The following is a 26,945-nucleotide window of genomic DNA, read 5'->3' on the forward strand; positions in this document are numbered from 1 at the left end:
CAGGTGCAGTGATCTATGAGCTGCTCTGACAGCTGGTGCTTAAAGCTAGTGAGGGAGATAAGTGTTTCCAGTTTCAGAGATTTTTGTAGTTCGTTCCAGTCATTGGCAGCAAAGAACTGGAAGGAGAGGCGGCCAAAGAAAGAATTGGTTTTGGGGGTGACTAGAGAGATATACCTACTGGAGGATGCTACGGGAGGGTGCAGCTATGGTGACCAGCGAGCAGAGATAAGGCGGGACTTTACCTAGCAGGGTCTTGTAGATGACCTGGAGCCAGTGGAAGCGAGGGCCAGCAAACGAGAGAGTACAGGTCACAGTGGTGGGTAGTATATGGGGCTTTGGTAACAAAATGGATGGCACTGTGATATACTGCATCCAATTAGGGTGTTGGAGGCTATTTTGTAAATGACATCGCCAAAGTCGAGGATCGGTAAGATGATCAGTTTTACAAGGGTATGTTTGGCAGCATAACGTAACGTTAGCTAGCGAGCCAGGCAGCTAACATTAGCTAGCTAGCTAACAGTACGCTTTAACTTGAAATTAAAATGACTTTCTGACAAAATTAGAAATGTGTAATATATGAAAATGTAGCTAGCTAGACTATCTTACCCGTATACATGGATGGACACTTCTCCCTCTGTCACAGACAGAGGGAGGTTGCCCTTAGTTTGAAGATGTATAAAACACCTGTCTCCGGATTACAACAGCCTTCAGTGTGTTCTCTTGTTAGCTATCATACTCTAATTCCACTGATTTCAAAACTCGGTCCTCCAGAAAGTGGAGAGCAACACTTTTGCAGTTCTACTAATTTATATCCTTAAAAACGCAGCGTTAGAAAGGATTACCTACACATACTGACCAGCTCATGTTATAGACAGCAGAGAGCTACATGGCAGACCAATCAGAACTCATCTCTCGGCATGTCCAGCCCATCCATTATCTCAGCCAATCATGGCTAGTGGGAAGGTGCCTGTCTTTTTCCGTGGCTAAACCAACGAGGCTGGTAATTTAACTATTTTATTCGTATTTACAGATGGCATACAAGTATGTTATTAAGGCACATGAAAGTTCACATGTTCCAGAAGGCATTTCTGCCAAAAAACACATTTTGATAAAAAGTAAATGTATGTTCAAACTGCTCTCCTGTGAAGTAGTGACGCATGACATATGCCTAGTTTCGTGAAATGAGTCACATATGGTGATCAAATGTTCTATGAATTAAATATAAATTACATGTGTCCTTCAATCACTTTCAGATGCGAATTGCCATTATATCTCTAGAGAAACATAATGGCGATATTTTCCTATCTGCTTTCTTGTGTTTTATGGACATTTACACATTTGCATGCTGAGAATGTTGTGGTAATATTAGGTAAAACAACAACAAAATATAACATTTTCTAAATGTTCTGAGGACCTCAAAGAGAAGTTAAATGTATATTAGTTGAATATCAATGGAATATTAAGTTAAAACTTTGCTATGCTTCAAACATGCTACGAACGTCATAAATACAGCCTTTTTGGAAAATTGTGGAACATTGTGGTAATGTTCTATGCAACCTATATGAATATCAAAATAATATTGTTGCAACATCCCAGACAACTCCCATAACTGAATTAAATGTTCTGGGACCTTTTAAAGAACTTAGACCAGGTGTTCTGTCAACATGCTTACAACATAGGAATGTCCTGTGTAACCCAACATTGTATGAATGTCATCACAACTGAGCATATTTTGTGTTTTGAAAACCTATCTTCTGCAATGTACCCATACTGTTCTCACAACCCAATTAATCTAATGAAACATTCTGGGAACATTTAAAGAACAGAATGTTATACTGTATAAAACCCTAACTAGAACTTGATGGGAATCTTAGCTAATGTTCTGGCAATGTTCCCGGTTTGCCGGGGAGTTGTTTGTAGTTATTTCATGAACCGAAATGTCTTTGAGGTGCAGTGATAGATACCTGTTTGAGGGTGCGCTCCATGTCGATGCCCTGGTTCCATGGGGCAGCGGGGTTGGCCAGACAGTCCCCAGCGTTCCCCCTGCGAGAGATGTCCACTTTCTGCCTACGCAGGTTCCTGAAGGCCTCCGCCATCACCATCACACCGTCGTAGGTCAAAGCCGACGTGTACTGGCGAACAGGAGTGAAGCGTCAGGTGTGTGTGATGGAGGGATGGGGTGTGTGTGATGGAGGGATGGGGAGTGTGTGATGGAGGGATGGGGTGTGTGTGATGGAGGGATGGGGTGTGTGATGGAGGGATGGGGTGTGTGTGCTCACCCATGTGACTATGAAAAGAGACAAAGGTTTCTGCGTGTGTGTACAGTATACATAGTCTGGGTACCAGACGTTTTAGTTAACATTCTACTCCACTTTGGGAAATGACAGGAGTGGCAAGAAGTAATATGTAATAGCCGAACAGAGAAAGTAACCAGGATACTGTATACTGGGCATTAAAAATATACTTTTTCAAAATGCCTGTAATGCAGCAAGGTACATTGTTGACTAACTCTCTCGCCATGTGATGCCAAATTCATTAGCAATCACCTAACAATAACCCCGTCTTAAAGAACTAGTTTAGAGAGAAAGAGAGATTTAGTAATGCGTTATAGATGAAGGCAGTAACAGTGTAGCCAATCACATCAGTTTGTCATGGCTCATATCAGGATCAGTTTGGCCAGGACCAGGCAGAGCTTAAACAATCAGTGTGCTGCTGACAGACACAGTGGATGGTGTGAGAGAGAGAGAGAGAGAGAGAGAGAGAGAGAGAGAGAGAGAGAGAGGAAAAGAGGTCTGAGTGTTTAGTCTACTGTAGCACAGAGTGGGCCTGGAATCAGTTATCCAATGTGGGAGAGTTAATTTAATCTTCACTCTGGTCTGGGAAAATCCTTATTGGAGAGTTAATTTAACGTTCAACCCTGGCCTGGGAAAATCTTTATTGGAGAGTTAATTTAACCTTCACTCTGGCCTGGGAAAATCCTTATTGGAGAGTTAATTTAACTTTCACTCTGGCCTGGTAAAATCTTTATTGGAGAGTTAATTTAACCTTCACTCTGGCCTGGGAAAATCCTTATTAGAGAGTTCATTTCATCTTCACTCTGGCCTGGGAAAATCTTTATTGGAGAGTTAATTTAACCTTCACTCTGGCCTGGGAAAATCTTTATTGGAGAGTTAATTTAACCTTCACTCTGGCCTGGGAAAATCCTTATTGGAGAGTTAATTTAACCTTCACTCTGGCCTGGGAAAATCTTTATTGGAGAGTTAATTTAACCTTCACTCTGGCCTGGGAAAATCCTTATTAGAGAGTTCATTTCATCTTCACTCTGGCCTGGGAAAATCTTTATTGGAGAGTTAATTTAACCTTCACTCTGGCCTGGGAAAATCCTTATTAGAGAGTTCATTTCATCTTCACTCTGGCCTGGGAAAATCTTTATTGGAGAGTTAATTTAACCTTCACTCTGGCCTGGGAAAATCCTTATTAGAGAGTTCATTTCATCTTCACTCTGGCCTGGGAAAATCTTTATTGGAGAGTTCATTTCATCTTCACTCTGGCCTGGGAAAATCCTTCTCATTAACACCACTCTCCTTCCACCCTTGTTCATTTCAGCTCTCTGTGGGGGCCACGGTGTGTGTGTGTGTGTGTGTGTGTGTGTGTGTGTGTGTGTGTGTGTATGGACCACCAACCCTGTGCCAGGAGTGGACAAGCTGCCTACACCAACAAGGGTCAAGGCGGGCAATAAACAGTTTGATAACCAACGCTGATGCCACCCACTCCCTGGGCATGAAGGCTGGCACAAACTGGTACATGTTTGGCAATGGTAAGAGTCTGGGCACTTAAATAGAAGAGGGACAGTCCTGCCAAGGAGTTATGAATGGGGAGAGGAGGGTGTTGTAGCTGTTTTGACCAGGGGTGTCAAACTCATTTTGCCCCGGGGGTCGCATTCGGTCTTCAACGAGGTCCGGAGGGCCGCACTGAAAATGTTATATATTTCTTTGTGAGCAAAATTGATAAAAATGGTCCTCTATCTATTGTTTTTGGAATTTACCATGCTCCTTGACTGTCTAGTTTTAATTGTATTGATTATCAGTAGGCTGTACACAGGAAAGAAACTATATGAATGTAGGTCCATTATAATTTCTACACAGTTTCCACTTGCTTTTAGTTATTTTAAAGTATAATGAGTTCGTCCCCCACCATTCACCATTTTTTTTGTTGTATTTTTATTTTTTTACTCAAACCACCCGCAGGCCAAGTTCCATAATACTACAAGTCATAACCAACCTACAAATCACAACACATCCAAAGTGTGGTTATAATGAAATACTGCCTTGGTTCGTGGACCTGGGAAGGTGCTATCTAGAACCTAAAAGAGTTCTTCGGCCGTCACCATAGGAGAACCCTTTGAAGAACCCTTTTTGGTTCCAGTTAGAAACCTTTTGGTTCCAAGTACAATCATATTGTGTTCCATGTAGAACCCTTTCCACAACGGCTTCTACATGGCTCTCAAAAGAGTTCTAACTGGAACCAAAAAGAGTTCTACCTGGAACCAAAAAAGGTTATCCTATGGGAACAGCTGAATAACCATTTTGGATAGTTTATTCACTCTATAGTGCACTACGTTTGACCAAAACTCTCCTTGGGCCGTATGTTTGACATCCCTGATCTAGACTGTGACCAGAACACTGTTGGGCTCCACTAATTACAAAATAAAAAAACTATGGATGGTGCTACTGTACACCAGAAGGGCTGTTTGGTAGGGAGAACATTGGAATGGTTTTACCAATTTCACTTTAGATTCTGACATTTATTCACGTTTCTCCAAAGATCAAATTTCAAAGTTGCTCCAAACATCAAATTTCAAAGTGTTTTTGACACCCTTCATTCGTCTTGCTCAAGCCAGTACATTTTCTTGAAACCTCACATTTTCAAAGGTTTTGGAAAGGGTTAAAACATTACATTTAGGCATGGCTGAGTTAAGATAGGCTAGGAGGATAATAAAAATAAAATGAATATCTACCACTGGGGACAGAACACGAGACCTTCAGATCAGGAGTAATGGGATTATGCCCGTTCACCACCCCTGTCCACAACGCAAAACCCAAGCCCACTTCATGGAAATAGCACTGTTGCCCCTAGTGGCCGGTTTTGAAGGCATTTCCCGACGTCCTCAGGACATAGACAGATGTTCAATTTTGAAGTCAATCTTGAGTGATCTGCATGGATATTGGAGCAAAAACACAAGCATACACACACACTGCGCGTCGTGGCACAGCAGTATAGCTTAAATCTGTCAGTCCGTCACATCCTCGCAGCTAGGGCCAATGGCCCCCAGGGTGGGCCAACAACAGTGCTGATGATGATGCCCCCTCCATACCATCTCTCTCCTACCTACCCCCCACTCGCTCGCTCTCTCTCCCTCCATCACTCCCTCCTTCTCCCATCTATTCCTAGGAAATGCATCTCAGATCAGCCCTCAGAGATTCTGACTCATGACGCACTGATGTGTCCGGGTGGTAGGTGACTGCTGGTCACAGAGCCCCTTAAAGGGAGAGTTTATAATATTTTCAACATTTTAGATTATTTTCAATTTCTCTTTGATGTTTCATCCAAACCATTTTAAGTTCCTTAGCTGGTTAATTAGCAACGTCCAGAATCTTCTGGATATCATTTTTAGAGCATGGGTCCAGTACATTTCAAGTGCATCAGGACAGCTAAAATGCAGTCAGTCAGCCAGCTATTCAGTCAGTCAGCCAGCCAGCCAGCCAGCCAGCCAGTCAGTCAGTCAGTCAGTCAGTCAGTCAGTCAGTCAGAACTAGAGGTTATCTACTGAAGAATTGTATTGACTCGGGCTCAGCTCTGTTAAATCCTCCATGGGTTCTATCCCCCATGCCTTAGAGGAGAGATACAGGAGAGAACCTTAGGGGAGAAGACCTTACTCCAGGCATGGTGTACATTCGGGGGGCTGTCGCTCTTCAGCAAATGGGGGAAAGGCATGACATTAGAGGAGACTTAATCCCAGTCAGGGTGTTACCTTTGGGGGGCTGTCGGAGCCTGGGTACTCCCTCTGGTCCAGCTTGTTCCAGCGCTGCATCAGCTTGATGACCATGGGGTTGCTGAAGTCCACTAGCTGGAAGCCTGACACGTTGGCCCCGCCATGCATGAAGCGCTCGAGGTTGATGTCCTTAAAACCCTGGGGAGAGAGAGAGAGAAATACATCAATGGAGAGAAGTAAGGAGAATGAGGAAGGCATGCAAAAGGTAGATGGAAAGAGGGAGAGAAATAAACAGAAGGGGAGGGAGAGAGAGAAAGAGAGGCAGAGCATTATGTTATACCGCAACAAAAAAGGACACCAGACAGTTCTTTCCCCTAGCCTTTTCTAAGATCTGGGATCACCGGCTGAGCCTGAATTGTGTCGACGCCCTGCTTCTGCAGCAGAGGGGTGGTAAGAAGGATTGTGCCAACAGTAATCTCTCCCAGCCCAGTGCTCTGATGCCTCCAGTACTGTCACACACACACACACAGTCACTCACATGTAGATGCACACACACAAACACTGAGCTGTCCTGTTCTGGACATCATTAATACACTGTCACTGTGGAAATGGGCTGAATACTAATTACATAGACGTGGAGAGAGAGAGAGAGAGAGAGAGAGAGAGAGAGAGAGAGAGAGACAGAGACAGAGAGAGAGAGACAGACAGAGAGAGAGAGACAGAGAGAGAGAATGAGAGAGAAATGGTGTAGTCAAGACATGCCAGGATTTTTTTTCCTCACCAAGTTAGCCATGATGTAATGGTAGCCTTTGACATGTTTTCCGACACTGACAATCTGCGAGAGAAGGGAGGAAGAAGCGTTAGAGAAACATTAAGTCAACCCGACTGGAAAGGGACAAACGTTCGACAAACGTTGAGTGAACCCGACTGGATTAGCATTAGCAAGCTTAATTGGCTGTCAGTTGAATGACACCCCAGTGTGTGCGGCTTGGCATCGCGTCAACATTGTCTTTCATGGGGAGAAATCAGACGTGCAGGCTGTCTAAACAAATGAGTAGGCATCCGGATGAGTGCCACACGAGGAGATAGACAGACAGACAGACAGACACTATCTGAGGCCAGGTAGTAGGGAATATGAAAATGCTCCTGCCATGGAGAGAGAGACAGAGAATGTTCATTGATCCATTGAACACAAGCAGATCTCAGATAGCTAAACAGACATTGAACTGAAGACAGCTGCTAAACCCTAACCATAAACGTAGCCCTTACTTTTACCTTAACTTCTTGGTGACAGGGGGCAGTATTGAGTAGCTTGGATGAATAAGGTGCCCAGAGTAAACTGCCTGCTACTCTGTCCCAGATACTAATATATGCATATTATGATTCGTATTGGATAGAAAACACTCTGAAGATTCTAAAACTATTTGAATGATGTCTGTGAGTATAACATAACTCATATGGCAGGCGAAAACCTGAGACAAATCCAACCAGGAAGTGAGAAATCTGAGGTTTGCAGTTTCATTTAAGTGATTGCCTATCCAATATGCTGTGTCTATGCGGCCAGATTGCACTTCCCAAGGCTTCCAGCAGATGTCATCAGTCTTTAGAAAGTTGTTTGAGGCTTCTATTGTGGAAGGAAGAGCTATTTCAATAAGTGGACTAAGCTGTGGCCAATCAGTTGTTTACTGCGCTGTCACGCGGGTGCGCCGTTCCTTCTTTTTCCTCTGTAATGAACACGCTATTGTCCGGTTGGAATATTATTGAAGATTCATTATAAAAAGTCCCTAAGGATTGATTGTAAACCTCTTTTGACATGTTTCTACAAACTGTAATGGAACTCTTTCGACTTCGTCTGGATTTTGCGCTCGCGCATTGTGCCTTTGGAATAGTGAACTAAACGCGCGAACAAAACAGAGGCATTTGGACAAAATTATGAAGGTAATTGAAAAAAACAAACATTTCTTGTGGAAGTGGGAGTCCTGGGAGTGCATTCCGACGAAGATCAGCAAAGGTAAGTGAAGATTTATAATGCTATTTATGACTTTTGTTGACTCCACAATTTGGCAGGTAACTGTATGGCTTGCTTTTGTGTCTGAACGCTGTTCTCAGATGATTGAATATTGTGCTTTTGCCATTAAGCTTTTTAAAATCTGACACAGCGGTTGCATTAAGAACAAGTTTATCTTTAATTCTATGTAAAACGTATCTTTCATCAAAGTTTATGATGAGTATTTCTGTTATTTGATGTGGCTCTCTGCAATTTCTCCGGATGTTTTGGAGGCATTTCTGAACATGGCGCCAATGTAAACTGAGGTTTTTGAATATAAATATGAACTTGATCGAACAGAACATACATGTATTGTGTAACATTGAGTCCTGGGAGTATCATCTGATGAAGATTGTCAAAGGTTAGTGATTCATTTGATCTATATTTCTGCTTTTTGTGACACCTCTCTTTGGTTGGAGAATGCTTTCTGTGACTAGTTGCTGACCTAACATAATGATATGTTCAGCTTTCGCTGAAAAGCCTTTTTGAAATCGAACACTGTGGTTGGATTAACAAGAAGTGTATCTTTAAAATGGTGTAAAATACTTGTATGGTTGAGGAATTTTAATTATGAGATTTCTGTTGTTTTGAATTTGGAGCCCTGCAAGTTCACTGGCTGTCGGCGAGGTGGGACGCTAGTGTCCCGAACGATCCCAGTGAGGTTAACCACATCCCTAGCCTAACCCTTACCTCAACAATTTTAAATGTCAACTTCAATGGGGTAACCTCAGAGTTGGGATATCCCAAGGATCCCAGATAGGGGTGACCCTGTTGCTTATGTCACCCTGTAGTATGACTTGGCTTATAGATGATTTGTGAGGTACAGTATCAATGTAGTGATGATGAAGACTTTTTAAATGTTCAGTAAAGCATTCATTGTTGTTTGTTTAAAGTTTTAGCCTAATGTGTTTGAATGCACTGCTAACAAATACAATCTGTTTCCACTAGCTGTGCTCCATTCTCCTAAAATGCTAGCCAGATTTTTCTGAACATTGCTAAATGACAAGGTAACGAAACAAAAAATGGTTTGGAAACAATAACACTAGAGGGAAGTTGAAAATAAGCTATGCTAAAGAAAAGTGAATTTACCCTTACTAAAATTGGGACCATTCAAAAAACTAGTTTTTACCACTGCATCCCTGGTGAACACAAGATACTACTGAATACCAATGTGTATATTAGATGTGACCTGCTGATTAAGATTAAGTTGTGTGTACTGACGCCTACTGAGATACAATGGGAACTGTTGGAGGTGAGCCCGGCTCCCACAAAAGCACACCACACACACATACTGACTCGCACACACTCACATAAACACTGAGTCGTTAGCACAGTGACAGATGCCGGAGCTGAAATTTGCTAAATAATTGAAACGTGAGATAGAGATACTGGTTGCCTGGGGGATGGTGGATGAGTACACTATGAAACAGAGAAGGGGGTTATTCGGTTTGTAACTCTGACTACATATAGGCAACTGAGTGGCGCCAGAAGCTATTCAAACATTCTACAATTTGACCTACTAGACTGAATATACCTAAACCTGAATGATTATGTAAAATATGACAATTGTGTTCGGTACAATATGCACCATCTCAGATTGTACCACAAAATATTAATGAATCATGTTTGCAGCTAATTAATTCAACTTAATTCAAATAAGCACTCTAGAACTGTAAAATCCACTGCAGGTCTCAAATTGAAATGAAAGAAAGTGTTTCCTCTAGTCATTTTCGTTACCAAATGGTTCTGTCACCTGTTTTAGACTGTATAGATGAATTGATTAATTGATTTCATTGATTGATTGACCTACTCCAGTATGTTGGTGAGCCTCTTGAACTCCTTAACTGCCCAGCAGCCTAACTGCCTAACTCCCTAACTGCCTAACTCCCTAACTGCCCAGCAGCCTAACTGCCTAACTCCCTAACTGCCCAGCAGCCTAACTGCCTAACTCCCTAACTCCCTAACTGCCTAACTCCCTAACTGCCCAGCAGCCTAACTGCCTAACTCCCTAACTGCCTAACTCCCTAATTGCCTAACTCCCTAATTGCCTAACTCCCTAACTGCCTAACTCCCTAACTCCCTAACTCCCTAACTGCCTAACTCCCTAACTGCCTAACTCCCTAATTGCCTAACTCCCTAACTGCCTAACTCCTGCCTAACTGCCTAACTCCCTAACTGCCTAACTCCCAAACTGCCCAGCTGCCTAACTCCCTAACTGCCCAGCTGCCCAACTGCCTAACTCGCTATCTGCCTTAATTACCTTTTTCTTTCTTCCTGCCTGCCTGCCATGACTGATTGGCTGACTGATCTCACCTGCTCCAGCATGTTGGTGAGCCTCTCGGCCTCCAGGTCGATGACAAACTTCTTCTCCTGCCGTCGGTCCAGGTCCTCCAGGAGGCGCCGGTAGGCAGCGTCGTCGAAGCTCTCCACACAGATGGCGCTCACCTGCCAGCTGTTCTGGCCCGCCTTCTCCATGATGGCCTGCAGTATGGCGTACCCTGAGGGACAAGACCAACCACCAATCAGATCACAGAATTTCATTCCAATAATTTATTTAGCTACATAGTGACAATTAATTAATATTTTACTGCAGTGGGCTAAATCAAGGTCACAGTGTTTCTTGGTAGTCTTAAACAAATCTACTTTGAAACAGAAGTATACACCTCACACATATGGTTATGGGCTTACAAAAAATAAGACACCTGTACCATGTCAGATATAGAGTTGAAATGTATCCAATTTTGAGTTTGCATCCCAATATTACACTTTATATACATCACTGAAGACTGGAATATAACAAAACCGTTTGACATAAAAACACAGGATTTTCTACGGGTTTATAGAAATAATGTGTATTAACTATGAAATTATGAAAAATATTAATAACATTACACCCGAGGCCACTAGGTCATTTGACTGCAGGAAAAGACAACAACATTTGCATATTGAATGCACAACAGTCAGATGCATTGCACCATCACATCTGCACTACAATCATTTACAGTGTTGGTCCCAAATCAGCACGGAGTGGGTCTCATATTAGGATTCTGCACTTATAATCTGCTCTCCTTTCAGGGTTAGGGTCAATTCAGTCAGACTAAATGCCAACCCTGCTTCCTATTGGCTGGGAAATGATTGAGTGATATTACTGAGTACTACCAATATCATAAAACTGAAACCACAATCTAAAAACCCTGGCTTCACAAAAACAACAAGCATGCAAGAAGAAGAACCACAAGAAACCCTGCATCCAAGAAGAGCTTTTCTATCTGTGTTGAATTAAGAGTTCTAACCCTTTGCTCCTATGCCAATTCTTCAAACTAGTCCCACAGCAAACCCCCTGTTTTTGAGTAGATGGCCTAGTCTCTTTGATTAGAGACTGGTAGAGTGGGAGGAACCACATGGTGTTTAGAGGGGGGACTCTGGGCTGCTGGGACCAGATGAGGCCTTGTGTAAATAGAGGGACGATAGAGGGGTGAGAGGAAGTCAGGGGAGCCCCGCCCAGCGTCTCCTGTCTTCTCTCCAACAGGAACAGATGTCCCACTTAAACGGACCCTCCTGGTGGCAATCACAAGCTGGCAACCTTTCTCCCTCTGCTCCCAATTAGTAGATTAACCTGTGCTCGAGTATCCACGTCTGGCTCAACCCCCCTTTTTCACTCTCTCTCTGTGCACCCTATTAGAGTGAGTGAGTGAGTGAGTGAGTGAGTGAGTGAGTGAGTCAGTCAGTCAGTCAGTCAGTCAGTCAGTCAGTCAGTCAGTCAGTCAGTCTGTCAGTCAGTCAGTCAGTCAGTCTGTCTGTCTGTCTTTGCCAGGAGGACAAGGAGGATGGTAGGTCACACACTGCCACTGCTTCAGCTTCAACACACACCCGTCAGGGCTGGGACTACCTGGATATGTTCAAAAATAAACTCAAATGTTTGTTTTCCTTTCAGAGGGCTGCCGTGCTTCTAGCTCTTAGGAAACTTTGCAGTGTTTTGTTTTTGTATGTATTATTTCTTACATTATTGTAATTACATACAGCAGGGGAAAACTATTGGATATCAGAGCAGCGGTAACTCACCAGCACTACCAGCATTACGCCCAGGAATACGACTTTCCCTAAGCAAATCCTTTGTTCACAACCCACAGTGTTTTGAACTGATTCCAGAGGCCGATCCAAAACACCGCTGGAGGAGGAGAGGTACTCAGAGGTCATCTAGTCTGACTTAGGAGGCACGCAAACCACCCACCGCTTCCGAGTATATTACTCACTGATGTTCAATCTCTGGATAATAAAGTTGACGAGCTCAGAGCGAGGGTTTCTTTCCAGAGAGATATCAGGGATTGTAACATACTCCGTTTCACTGAAACATGGCTCTCTCGGGATATACGGGGTCGGTCCAGCGAGTTGGGTTCTCAGTTCATTGCGCAGACAGGAAAAAATATCTCTCAGGGAAGAAGAAGGGCAGGGGTGTATGTTTCATGATTAACAACTTATGCTGGAATTGTAACAAAATACAGGATCTCAAGTCCTTTTGTTCACCCAACCTAGAATACGTCACAATCAAACACCGACCGTATTATCTCTCAAGAGAATAGTCTTCAGTTAAAGTCACAGCAGTGTACAGTTGAAGTCGGAAGTTCACATACACTTAGGTTGGAGTACTTTTCAACCACTCCACAAATTTCTTGTTAACAAAATATAGTTTTGGCAAGTCGGTTCGGACATCTACTTTGTGCATGACACAAGTTATTTTTTGAAAAATTGATTACAGACAGATTATTTCACTTAATCACAATTCCAGTGGGTCAGAAGTTTACATACGCCAAGTTGACTGTGCCTTTAAACAATTTGGAAAATTCCAGAAAATTATGTCATGGTTTTAGAAGCTTCTGTTAGGCTAATTGACATCATTTGAGTCAATTAGAGGTGTAGCTGTGGATGTATTTCAAGGCCTACCTTCAAAATCAGTGCCTCTTTGCTTGACATCATGGGAAAATCAAAAGAACTCAGCCAAGACCTCAGAAAAAAATTGTAGACCTCCACAAGTCTGGTTCATCCCTGGGAGCAATTTCCAAACGCCTGATAGTATCATGTAAATCTGTACAAACAATAGTATGCAAGTATAAACACCATGGGACCACGTCATACCGCTCAGGAAGGAGATGCGTTCTGTCTCGTAGAGATGAATGTACTTTGGTGTGAAAAGTGCAAATCAATCCCAGAACAACAGCAAAGGACCTTGTGAAGATGCTGGAGGAAACAGGTACAAAAGTATCTATATCCACAGTAAAACGAGTCCTGTATCGACATAACCTGAAAGACTGCTCAACAAGGAAGAAGCCACTGCTCCAAAACCGTCATAAAAAGGCAGACTACTGTTTGCAAATGCACATGGGGACAAAGATCATACTTTTTGGAGAAATGTCTTCTGGTCTGATTAAACAAAAATAGAACTGTTTGGCCATAATGACGATCATTATGTTTGGAGGAAAAGGGGGACGCTTGCAAGCTGAAGAACACCATCCCAACCGTGAAGCACGGGGGTGGCCGCATCATCTTGTGGGGGTGCTTTGCTGCAGGAGGGACTGGTGCACTTCACAAAATAGATGGCATCATGAGGAAAGAAAATTATGTGGATATATTGATGCAACATCAGTCAGGAAGTTAAAGCTTGGTCACAAATGAGTCTTGCAAATGGACAATGATCTCAAGCATACTTCCAAAGTTGTGGCAAAATGGCTTTAGGAAAACAAAGTCAAGGTATTGGAATGACCATCGCAAAGCTCTGACCTCAATCCCATAGAATAGTTTAGGGCAGAAGTGAAAAAAAGTGTGTGCGAGCAAGGAGGCCTACATACCTGACTCAGTTACACCAGCTCTGACAGGAGGAATGGGACAAAATTCACCCAACTTATTGTGGGAAGCTTGTGGAAGGCTACCTGAAACGTTTGACTCAAGTTAAACAATTGAAAGGCAATGCTACCAAATACTAATTGAGTGTATATAAACTTCTGATCCAAGTTGAAGGTGATTAAAGAAATAAAAGCTGAAATAAATCATTATTTCTACTATTATTCTGACATGTCACATTGTTAAAATAAAGTGGTGATCATAACTGACCTAAGTCAGGGAATTTTTACAAGGATTAATTGTCAGGAATTGTGAAAACCTGAGTTTAAATGTATTTGGCTAAAATGTATGTAAACTTCTGACTTCAACTGTAGATGGCAGCATTCGCACAAAACTGAAAGTGCGAACCACCGCATTTAACCATGACAAAGTGACAGGGAATATGGCAGAATACAAAAAGTGTAGTTATTCCTTCCGCAAGGCAATCAAACAGGCAAAACATCAGTATAGAGACAAAGTGGTCGCAATTCAACCGCTCAGACACGAGACGTATGTGGCAGGGTCTACAGACAATCACGGACTGCAAAATGAAAACCACTCACATCGCGGACACTGACATATTGCTTCTGGACAAGCTAAATACCTTCTTCGCCCGCTTTAAGGATAAAGCAGTGCCACCGACGCGGCCCGCTACCAAGGACTGTGGGCTCTCCTTCTCCGTAGCCGTCGTGAGTAAGATATTTAACTGTGTTAACCCTTGCAAGGCTGGGTTAATGTGGATAGGAGGGAGCACCCCCCTATCCACATCGACGGGACCGCAGCGGAGAAGGTGGATAGTTCCTCGGCGTACACTTAACTGACAAACTGAAATGGTCCACCAACACAAACAGTGTGGTCAAGAAGGCTCAACGGCGCCTCTTCAACCTCAGGAGGCTTGGCACCTAAAACCCTTACAAACTTTTACATCACCGCCTGGTATGGCAACTGCAGCGCCAGCAACCACATGGCTCTCCAGGTGGTGTGGTGTGCCCAACGCATCACTGAGGGCTAACTACCTGCCCGATGTCACAGCCTGTTCACCCCGCTATCATTCAGAAGGCTAGGTCAGTACAGGTGCATCAAAGCTGGGGCAGAGAAACTGGAAAAACAGCTTCTATCTCAAGGCCATCAGACTGTTAAACAACCATCACTAGCACATTAGAGGCTGTTGCCTATAAACATAGACTTGAAATCACTGGCCACTTTAATACATGGAACACTAGTCACTTTAATAACGTTTACATATTTTCCATTACTCGTCTCATATGTATATACTGTATTCTATTCTATTCTACTGTATCTTAGTCTTTGCCGCTCTGACATTGCTCGTCCATATATTTACATACCCAGACTATTTGCATTGCCCCCCTTCCCCTCTCTGGATCGCTGCTACTCTCTGTTATTATCTATGCATCGTCACTTTAATAACTCTACCTACATGTACATATTACCTCAATTACCTCGACACCGGTACCCCCGCACATTGACTCTGTACCGGTACCCCATGTATATTTTAGGCATCTTCTTAAAACTGCATTGTTGGTTAAGGGCTTGTAAGTAAGCATTTCACTGTAAGGTCTACTACACCTGTTGTATTCGGCGCATGTGACAAATACAATTTGATTTGATTTGATACTTAGATTTGTGTATATTGGGTATATATTGTGAAATGGTTAAATATTACTTGTTAGATATTACCGCACTGTTGAAGCTGGAAACAATGCGGTAATAACACCTGCTAAACACGTGTATGTGACCAACAAAATGTGATTTGATTTGAGATATATTGTGTGCTGAAATCCTTGGGCATTTTAAAGAGTTTCCAATAGTGACTTTTTAAAATTCCATCCCTGGCTTATGTTCATTAGTAACCTGACCACCCATCCACATCACTCTGCCAAAAGGTTATGCTCACTAGAGTCTCTTTCCACAATGAATATATGGAGTGATCAATAGAGCAGAGGAATTAAATTCAGGATTAGTCATCAGGCAAGTTCATTAGGGCACATAAAAAAACGTTTAAAACCTCTTGCAACGGAAAACAAATGACGACAATTCTGCAACGATACTAGTTTTGTGCTTTGTATATGTCCTATAGTCTATAAGCAACCTGGCTGTGGTCCTATAGTATATAGACAGATCTAATGACTAGTTGGCTAGTGGCCCATCTATCCATATGGCTGTGATTACAGTGTTTCAGTCAGAGCCAGGTGCAGCTTCTCTCCTCATGTCAGTGACATCACTGTAATTACACACTGGAGAATAAAGCAAAGCCCATTATGAGCCCTGTGAACAACTGACCTAAGTGCAGGCGCATACAGTATAGATGATGCACAAAAACACACACACATACACATGCATGAACACGCATGCATAAACAAAAACACACACACAAGCCCTTCCCCCACACACGTGGTGCGACCTACGGCAGACACCAAACAGCCCAGAGCAGCAAAAGTCATTCCTTTCTATGTAACGTAACAAAATCCTATCATGTTCTATTCGCAATCACAGGCATTCCACCTATACCAGCCCCACAAGCCCCACCAACCAGAGATGAGTGCTACGGCCGGTTTGCCTTTCTTTCCGCCTACCCGTCACTGATTACCAGCTGATAAATCTGTAGCCTGGAGCTGTGTGTGGAGCAGCAGCCAGCCACAATCAGCATCAGTGTCAGAGCAATAGCTGCCTGCCTGTCTGCACTACAGAACAGCACAGAGTACAGTCCCCCCCCCCACCCCTCATTGCACATAGGAGGCAGTGATTATATGGACTGCATGTCATTCAATGAGCTCTTGTCTACTGCAGTAAACGAGTGAGAGAAAGAGAGTGATGGAGAGGGGATGAATAGAGTCCAGTGGAGAGAGAGAGCATGTGATATTCCTCCTGAGAGACCTAAACTTTTAAACTGAGTCACTCATCATGACCTGGAGACCCCGCTATTTGCTGAGCAGAGACAGATAGAGAGTCTGTGTGTGTGTGTGTGTGAGAGAGAGAGAGAGAGAGAGAGAGAGAGAGAGAGAGATAGAGAGAGAGAAAGCATTATCATTAACAGCAGACTTGTACATTTCCTCAGTGAAAACAATGTACTGAGCAAATGTCAAATTGCGTATTTACCAAATTACCGTACGGCAGACCACGTATTCACCCTGCACACCCTAATTGAGTAAAAAAGGCAAAGTCTTCTCATGCTTTGTTGATTTCTATTTGGCATGAGGGTCTGCTATACAAATGGATAGAAAGTGTTGTTATGAAATCCATGTACACAAACAACAAGTGTGCGGTTAAAATTGGCAAAAACAAACACATTTCTTTCCACAGGGTTGTGGAGTGAGACAGGGATGCAGCTTAAGCCCCACCCTCTTCAACATATATATCAACAAATTGGCGAGGGCACTAGAACAGCCTGCAGCACGCGGCCTCACCCTACTAGAATCTGAAGTCAAATGTCTACTGTTTGCTGATGATCTGGTGCTTTAGTCCCCAACCAAGGAGGGCCTACAGCAGCACCTAGATCTTCTGCACAGATTCGTTCAGACCTGGGCCCTGACAGTAAATCTCAGTAAGACAAAAATAACGGTGTTCCAAAAAAGGTCCAGTTGCCAGGACCACAAATACAAATTCCATCTAGACACCGTCGCCCAAGAGCACACACAAAATATACACACCTCGGCCTAAACATCAGCACCACAGGTAACTTTCACAAACCTGTGAACGATCTGAGAGACAAGGCAAGAAGGGCCTTCTATGTCATCAAAAGGAACATAAAATTCGACATACCAATAGGGATCTGGCATAAAATACTTGAATAAGTTATAGAACCCATTGCCCTTTATGGTTGTGAGGTCTGGGATCTGCTCACCAACCAAGAATTCACAAAATGGGACAAACACCAAATTGAGAATTCTGCAAACACATCCTCTGTGTACAACGTAAAACACCATGTAACATGTAGAGCAGAATTAGGGCAATATCCGCTAATGATCAAAATCCAGAAAAGCGCCTACAAAAATTCTACAATCACCTAAAAGGAAGCGATTCCCAAACCTTCCATAACAAAGCCATCGCCTACAGAGAGATGAACCTGGTGAAGAGTCCTTTAAGCAAGCTGGTTCTGGGGCTCTGTTCACAAACACAAACAGACCCTACAAGAGCACCAGGACAGCAACACAATTAAACCCAACCAAATCATGAGAAAACAAAAAACATTGGAAAGAATTAACAAAACAGAGCAAACTAGAATGCTATTTGGCCCTAAACAGAGAGTACACAGTGGCAAAATACCTGGCCACTGTGACTGACCCAAACTTAAGGAAAGCTTTGACTATGTATAGACTCAGTGAGCATAGCCTTGCTATTGAGAAAGGCCACAGTAGGCAGACGTGGCTCTCAAGAGAAGACAGGCTATGCGCACACTGCCCACAAAATGAGGTGGAAACTGAGATGCACTTCCTAACCTCCTGCCAAATGTATGACCATATTAGAGACACATAATTCCCTCAGATTACACAGACCCATAAAGAATTCGAAAACAAATCCAATTTTGATAAAGTGCCATATCTATTGGGTGAAATACCACAGTGTGCCATCACAGCAGCATGATTTGTGGCCTGTTGCCACAAGAAAAGGGCAACCAGTGAAGAACAAACACCATTGTAAATAAAACCTATATTTATGTTTATTTGTTTTCCCTTTTGTACTTCAACTATTTGCATAGTTGAAGTACAATATGACATTGGATATGTCTTTATTATTTTGGAACTTTTGTGAGTGTAATGTGTAATGTGTCATTTTTTATTGTTCATTTTACTTTTGTTTATGATCTATTTCACATAATTTGGAAATGTCATTGGATGTTTCCCATGCCAATAAAGCCCATAAATTGATATTGGAATTGAAAGAGAGAGCGACACAGAGAGAGAGAGTATGTATGTGTGTATGAAAGAGAGAGACAGAGAGAGACAGAGAGAGAGAGAGAAAGAGACAGTGTCTGTCTGAGTCTGTGTGTGTGAGAAGTGAGAACAAAAGAGAGAGAAAAGAGACAGACAGAAAGCGAGAGAGAGATACAGTGTATGTGTGTGAGAAGTGAGAACAAAAGAGAGAGAAAAGAGACAGACAGAAAGCGCGAGAGAGATACAGTGTGTGTGTGTGAGAGAGAACAAAAGAGAGAGAAAAGAGACAGACAGAAAGCGAGAGAGAGATACAGTGTGTGTGTGAGAGAGAGAGAACAAAAGAGAGAGAAAAGAGACAGACAGAAAGCAAGAGAGAGATACAGTGTGTGTGAGAGAGAGAGTGTGTATATGTGTATGTGTGTGAGTGGGAGAGAGAGAGACACACACAGAGACACAGAGAGAGTGAGTGAGTGAGTGAGTGAGTGAGTGAGTGAGTGGAGTGAGTGAGTGAGTGAGTGAGTGAGTGAGTGAGTGAGAAAGAGAGAGAGAGAGAGAGAAGAGTCGCCTACCAAGAAACAAGTAAATGTTCCTGCGTGGCCAAGTTACGGTTTTGACTTAAAAATGCTTGAAAATCTATGGCAAGACCTGAAATTGGTAATCTAGCGCTTACAAATTTACCAAGAAAGACTCACAGCTGTAGCCGCTGCCAAAGGTGCTTCTAAAGTATTGATTCAGGGGTGTGAATAGTAATATAAATGAGATATTTCTATATTTAATTTCCAATCAATTTGCAAAAATATCTAAAAACATGTTTTCAGTTTGTCATTATGGGGTATTGTGTGTAGATGGGTGAGACAAAAAATAAATCTAATCTATTTTCACAATTTTATCCATTTTAAATTCCATCTGTAACAAAACATTTGGGATAAGTCAAGGTATATGAATACTTTCTGCAAGGGAAATGAGGAAGGGGCGACAGGTAGCCTAGTGGTTAAAGGGTTGGGCCGGTAACCGAACGGTTGCAACATCGAATCCCCGAGCCAACAAGGTAAAAAATCTGTCGCTCTGCCTTTGAATAAGGTAGTTAACCCACTAGGCCGACATTCAGAATTTGTTCTTGACTGACTTGCCTAGCTAATTTTTAAAATAAATAAATACCTAGTCAGTTGTACAGGCTCAGTACCTACGCATGCGCACCAGGGTTTCAATATGTATATATATATATTTTTTTGAAGCCGATAAATACAGTTGTTTTAGACCAAATTGACTGGGAGGAAAAACAATCCCACTGCAAAATAATGTGTTTTATTCATTGATGGAAATATGAATTGATGGAACTACATTGACCGTAATGTTTATTGGTCAATAGGTTATTTTGCTACATTTTGTGGAATTAAACTGCCGATTGTGTTTTTTAGTTAGTCGTCATGTATCTTATTTATCAGCCGCGCACAACATACAGACCCTATTTTGAGCTGAATATCAGTCTGCTGCTGTAGCTACTCAGCTAGTTGCTGCTGCAGTGAAACATGGGCTTTTATAATCTCCACAATTCTAAATGCAATGGCATGTTAAAACGTTTTGATGGCCACAATTAAAAATAACTACACTTTTTATTTCTCAACTGGTAATTGAAGCACGCATCCCATTCAAGTGCATAGGCAATGGTAGGCAGGCTACCAAAGCTTCACACACCACTTTGCAATATGAGCTAGAGGCAGGATTCATTTTGAAAACATATAGGGAACACCCACCCCCAGAAAAAAATATTATGAAACTGCTGTCGTGTTGTTAAAAGCCTATATTCTATCAGTGTGTAAAATAAAATTATACAGGAACGCATCATAGCTATATAATTCTCGTCACTAGAGATAGTGGATAACACACTATCACATTTCAACAATTACCTGCACTTCAGATCGCCAAATCAGCCAATAGATGGTATGGCCATACTTGTCTAGAACACATCCGTCCGTTTATATTGTCATGATAAAGTATAGATTTCGCTAGAGGTGCTCAATCAAAACACTGCACCAAATAATCCAACTCCGTTTGTCCTTCAAGTACCATGTCCTAATGGAAATAGAGATCTGCCTGTGGAAGTAGAGATCTAACAGAAAGGAGGAGATAGGAATCCCAACGGACAATGAATAGAGAAAGGCTCCACCCAACTGACTGTAAACCAATCGCATTCATGTTGTCATGCCGCGTCACGCAGTTGCTAAACTAATGATCAATCTGCAATCAGTGCCTCTTTGCTTGACATCATGGGAAAATCAAATGAAATCAGCCAAGACCTCAGAAAATAAATTATAGACCTCCACAAGTCTGGTTCATCCTTGGGAGATATTTTCCAAACGCCTGAAGGTACCACGTTCATCTGTACAAACAATAGTATGCAAGTATAAACACCATGGGACCACACAGACTTCATACCGCTCAGGAAGGAGACGTGTTCTGTCTCCTAGAGATGAATGTACTTTGGTGCGAAAAGTGCAAATCAATCACAGAACAACAGCAAAGGACCTTGTGAAGATGCTGGAGGAAACAGGTGCAAAAGTAGCCACTGCTCCAAAACCGCCATAAAAAAGGCAGACTACGGTTTGCAACTGCACATAGGGACAAAGACTGTACTTTCTGGAGAAATGTCCTCTGGTCTGATGAAACAAAAATAGAACTGTTTGGCCATAATGACCATCGTTATGTTTGGAGGAAAAAGGGGGAGGCTTGCAAGTAGAAGAACACTATCCCAACCGTGAAGCACGGGGGTGACAGTATCATGTTGTGGGGGTACTTTGCTGCAGGAGGGACTCGTGCACTTCACAAAATAGATGGCACCATGAGGAAGGAAAATTATGTGGATATATTGAAGCACCATCTCAGTCAGGAAGTTAAAGTTTGGTGGCAAATGGGTCTTCCAAATGGACAATGGCCTCAAGCATTCTTCCAAAGTTGTGGCAAAATGGCTTAAGGACAACAAAGTCAAGGTATTGGAGTGGCCATCACAAAGCCCTGACCTCAATCTTATAGAACATTTGCCGGCAGAACTGAAAAAGCGTGTGCGAGCAAGGAGGCAAACCTGACTCAGTTACACCAGCTCTGTCAGGAGGAATGGGCAAAAAGTCACCCAACTTATTGTGGGAAGCTTGTGGAAGGCTACCCAAAATGTTTGACCCAAGTTAAACAATTTAAAGGCAATGCTACCAAATACTAATTGAGTGTATGTAAACTTCTGACCCACTGGGAATGTTATGAAATAAATAAAAGCTGAAATAAATCATTCTCTCTACTATTACTCTGACATTTCACATTCTTAAAATAAAGTGGTGATTCTAACTGACCGAAGACAGGGAATTTTTACTAGGATTAAATGTCAGGAATTGCGAAAAACCGAGGTCCGTTAAATTTCTCAAATGGCCTGTAGATTTAAATCTTCCCGGTCAGACACGCCACATCTTCCTTGGTGGGCGCGCGCTAAACAGCACGCACGCGCGCGCACGCACACACACACACACACACACACACACACACACACACACACACACACACACACACACACACACACACACACACACACACACACACACACACACACACATACACACACACACACACACACACACACACACACACACACACACACACACACACACACACAATTATATCTCTGGTGTGCTCCATGCAAGACCGTCTCAGACTACCCTGCTCATTGACTGAGCTCGTTCATGCGTGGGCTGATACTCCAGTCAATACTGTGTGTGTAAAAACTGGCAAACACACACGCACACAGCCAAAGTGCTGCCTGCCTGCATCCTGACACACATTCACTAGAACACAGTTTAAAGCTCTAGCTTTAACCGCCCACATATCGTAAGGTCTGCTTCAATGACACAGTCTCTCAGTCTCTTCCAAACCCCCACAATCATGTTTTCTCCAGTGTTCCATTATGTTTTCATTGGAAATGTGCCATTCTTCCTATTTCCTACAATGCATTTTATCCATGAGACTGTTTACAGCTACTCTAGAGTACAGATACAGTACTTGAATACAGATACTGTGCAGCTAACTGCGTCCCAAATGGCACCCTATTCCCTACATGGTGGGGTCCTGGTCAAAAGTAGTGCACTATGTAGGGTATATGGTGCCATTTGGGACTCAAAATTACTCTAGAGCAGGGTTTCCCAAACCGGGTCCTGTGGCCCCCTCTGGGTGCACGTTTTGGTTTTTGTCCTAACACTATACAGCTGATTCAAATAACCAACTCATCATCAAGCTTTGTTTATTTGAATCCGCTGTGTAATGCTAGGGCAAATCCCAAAACGTGCACTTGAGGTGCCTCAATGGGAGATAGAGAGTGAAAAAGAAAGAGGGGCGGATAGTGAATGAATAAATGCAAGGCATGTCGAAGATAACAGCTGAGCTCATGGCTATGATATTCCACTTACAGGGCGCTTTTCCACTCCATTGCAACGAGAAGGAGACGGAGTAGACACTTTTTTTAAATTGAAAAATGCTTATGGAGAGATTCACTACTTTCCACGCTGAGTGGTCCAAAAATGTATTTCTCCACTGATCTGCAGTTAAAGCAATTAGGAAAGGAACAGATTGGAGCAGGTTGCAGAGAAGAGTACTGTTGGTACTGGAGAAGTCTAGAGCAAGATGTTGTAGACCTAACCAGGTCATGGATATGAAAGTTACTAACAGTTGTTATTATTATCCCAACTGGCAGTTCTGGTTGTAAGCTGGTTGTAATGATGTCAGTTCTGGTTGTAAGCTGGTTGTAATGATGTCAGTTCTGGTTGTAAGCTGGTTGTTATGATGTCAGTTCTGGTTGTAAGCTGGTTGTAATGATGTCAGTTCTGGTTGTAAGCTGGTTGTAATGATGTCAGTTCTGGTTGTAAGCTGGTTGTAATGATGTCAGTTCTGGTTGTAAGCTGGTTGTAATGATGTCAGTTCTGGTTGTAAGCTGGTTGTAATGATGTCAGTTCTGGTTGTAAGCTGGTTGTAATGACATCAGTTCTGGTTGTAAGCTGGTTGTAATGATGTCAGTTCTGGTTGTAAGCTGGTTGTAATGACGTCAGTTCTGGTTGTAAGCTGGTTGTAATGATGTTAGTTTGGGTTGTAAGCTGGTTGTAATGGTGTCAGTTTTGGTTGTAATGATGTTAGTTTTGGTTGTAAGCTGGTTGCAATGACGTCAGTTTTGGTTGTAAGCCGGTTGTAATGATGTTAGTTTGGGTTGTAAGCTGGTTGTAATGACGTCAGTTTTGGTTGTAAGCGGTTTGTAATCATGTCATTTTAACCAGCTTTGTCTGCAGGGATGAGAAGTGATGCAGAAAATAGAGAGAAAGAGCTGCATGAGGAAAGACATTAGGCTGTCCAGAGATGGTGGACGGGGCAACTCAATTCTGCGGGGGTGCAGGATATGTCAGTGCTCTATGCAGGCTGGTAACACCTCGACAGCTGCAGTGTCAATACAGACATTGATACATGTGGTGAAGCAGCAACCTTTTCTCACTGTGTTACCACAACCCATGTTTAGGCCTTGAGTAGAGATTGGCAGCTGGCGTGGTGACAGTAACAGCCGAAACAGCAATAGCAGCAGTAGCAGTAGTTACAGCAGTGACCCCAACAGGAGCTGTCCGTTCAGCATCACAACTGAGCAGACTGCTGTAGGTTATGCTGTCACAACATCATCAATAGAAGCTGTCCCTTCAGCACCCCCACTGTAGGAGTAGTTAGAACAGCATCCCCAATAGGCACTGTCCATTCACCACCCCCACTATAGCAGTAGTTACAACAGTATCCCCAATCTTCAAAACCACCACTGAGCAGGCTGCTATAGCTACTGCTGTAGCAGTACCCCCAAATAAGAGCTGTCCGTTAAGCAGGGCCATTGAGCAAGCTGTAGTATTTATCAGCACCAAGGACAGCTCCACACCATGCCGAATACATACAGATGCTCTTGTGCTGCAATCAGGGCCCGTATTTAACGTTTCACAGTAGTGTTGCTGTTTTGCCGTTTAAGATCATAATGAACAAAATTATACGGACAAGGGTGACCTGAGCCTACATCAGCACTCTAACTGTCGGACACTTGGGCCCTGATCAACTAATGGAAAAAACCAGGCCATAGTTTGTTTATGCCTGCCTATTTGGTGATGTGCTTGGAATTGGTTTTGAGTAGTTTTGCAGTGCTCTGGCTGCTTTTTATAATTCAAATGAACCAATATCTGAAACCCGAAAGCACGGTTTGAATGTATAGTTTCTCATTGTGTCGATCTCATGGCGAGTCAGCCCTTGCATCTATAGCTTCCATATTAATTTGAGAGTGGTAAAAATGTCCAGCCACAATCGTTAAGCTTTATAGCAAACCAAGTGGCGGGGCTACCGGTTGGCCGAATAATGAATTCAGGATTATGGCTTTAACACAGATGGCATGTCCTCAACATGACTATTGTCACAGGTTCAGGGCCCATATTCATGAACGATTAGTAGTGCTGATCTAGGATGAGATCCATGTTCCATGTTACTAAGATCTAAAAGGCAAAACTGATCCAAGATCAGCACTGTGCCTTTAAACAGCTTGGAAAATTCCAGAAAATGATGTCATGGCTTTAGAAGCTTCTGATAGGCTAATTGACATCATTTGAGTCAATTTGAGGTGTACCTGTGGATGTATTTCAAGAACTACCTTCAAACTCAGTGCTTGCTTGACATCATGGGAAAATCAAAAGAAATCAGCCAAGACCTTTTTGTAGACCTCCACAAGTCTGATTCATCCTTGGGAGATATTTTCCAAACGCCTGAAGGTACCATGTTCATCCGTACAAACAATAGTATGCAAGTATAAACACCATGGGACCAAGCAGCTGTCATACCGCTCAGGAAGGAGACGCGTTCTGTCTGCTAGAGATTAACGTACTTTGGTGCGAAAAGTGCAAATCAATCCCAGAACAACAGCAAAAGGACCTTGTGAAGATGCTGGAGGGAACAGGTGCAAAAGTATCTATATCGACATAACCTGAAAGGCCACTCAGCAAGGAAGAAGCCACTGCTCCAAAACCGCCATAAAAATGCCAGACTACAGTTTGAAACTGCACAAGGGGACAAAGATCGTACAACAAAAATATAACTGTTTGGCCATAATGACCATCATTATGTTTGGAGGAAAAAGGGGGAGGCTTGCAAGCCGAAAAACACCATCCCAACCATGAAGCACAGGGGTGGCAGCATCATGTTGTGGGGGTGCTTTGCTGCAGGAGGCACTGGTGCACTTCACAAAATAGATGGCATCATGAGGCAGGAAAATTACGTGGATATATTGAAGCAACATCTCAAGATATCAGTCAGGAAGTTAAAGCTTAGTCGCAAATGGGCCTTCCAAATGGACAATGACCTCAAGCATACTTCCAAAGTTGTGGGAAAATGGACAACAAAGTCAAGGTATTGGAGTGGCCATAAGAAATCCCTGACCTCAATCATATAGAAAATGTGTTGGCACAACTGAAAAAGTGTGTGCGAGGAAGGAGGCCTACAAACCTGACTCAGTTACACCAGCTCTGTCAGGAGGAATGGGCTAAAATTCACCCAACTTATTGTGGGAAGCTTGTGGAAGGTTATCCGAAACGTTTGACCCAACTTCAACAATTTAAAGGCAATGCTACCAAATACTAATTGAGTGTATGTAAACTTCTGATCCACTGGGAATGTGATGAAAGAAATAAAAGCTGAAATAAATCATTCTCTCTCCCATTATTCTGACATTTCACATTCTTAAAATAAAGTGGTGATCCTAACTGACCTAAAACAGGACATTTTTACTAGGATTAAACGTGAGGAAATGTGAAAAAAATTAAATAAATTGTGTTTAATTGTTTTTGGCTAAGGTGAATGTGAACTTCCTACTTCAACTGTACATATGCTTGGGAGTATGTATGGACTGTGTGAATTGAAGATGTTCAACTGAAATTAGTTTAGTTTAGCTCCATCCCCTCTGGGTTGAAACAGACATCTGAGAACAGGGTGAGCTGTTATCGATAGCTGTAAGAGAAGGAGAGACACCGAGAGAGAGAGAGAGGCCTGAGTAAGAGAGAGAGAGAGAGTGAGAGAGAAAGACAGTGAGAAATACAAGGTTGAAGAA

At 42.7% G+C, this 26,945-nt stretch overlaps 1 protein-coding gene across 1 annotated transcript in view; it reads right to left on the reverse strand.

The window, feature by feature from the left end:
- The window catches only part of LOC115136072 (glutamate receptor 4-like), a 95,207-nt gene that overhangs the window by 50,429 nt on the left and 17,833 nt on the right, over positions 1–26,945 (reverse strand). Inside the window, exons 3-6 of the mRNA XM_065023386.1 lie at positions 10,353–10,537; positions 6,774–6,827; positions 6,032–6,190; positions 1,965–2,132 (exon numbers count right to left, since the gene is read on the reverse strand). Coding sequence (XP_064879458.1) covers positions 1,965–2,132; positions 6,032–6,190; positions 6,774–6,827; positions 10,353–10,537 — 566 coding nt within the window. The remainder of the gene's footprint in view (positions 1–1,964; positions 2,133–6,031; positions 6,191–6,773; positions 6,828–10,352; positions 10,538–26,945) is intronic.

This window comes from Oncorhynchus nerka, linkage group LG10, assembly GCF_034236695.1.
Source record: "Oncorhynchus nerka isolate Pitt River linkage group LG10, Oner_Uvic_2.0, whole genome shotgun sequence".
Classification (NCBI taxonomy): Eukaryota; Metazoa; Chordata; class Actinopteri; order Salmoniformes; family Salmonidae; genus Oncorhynchus; species Oncorhynchus nerka.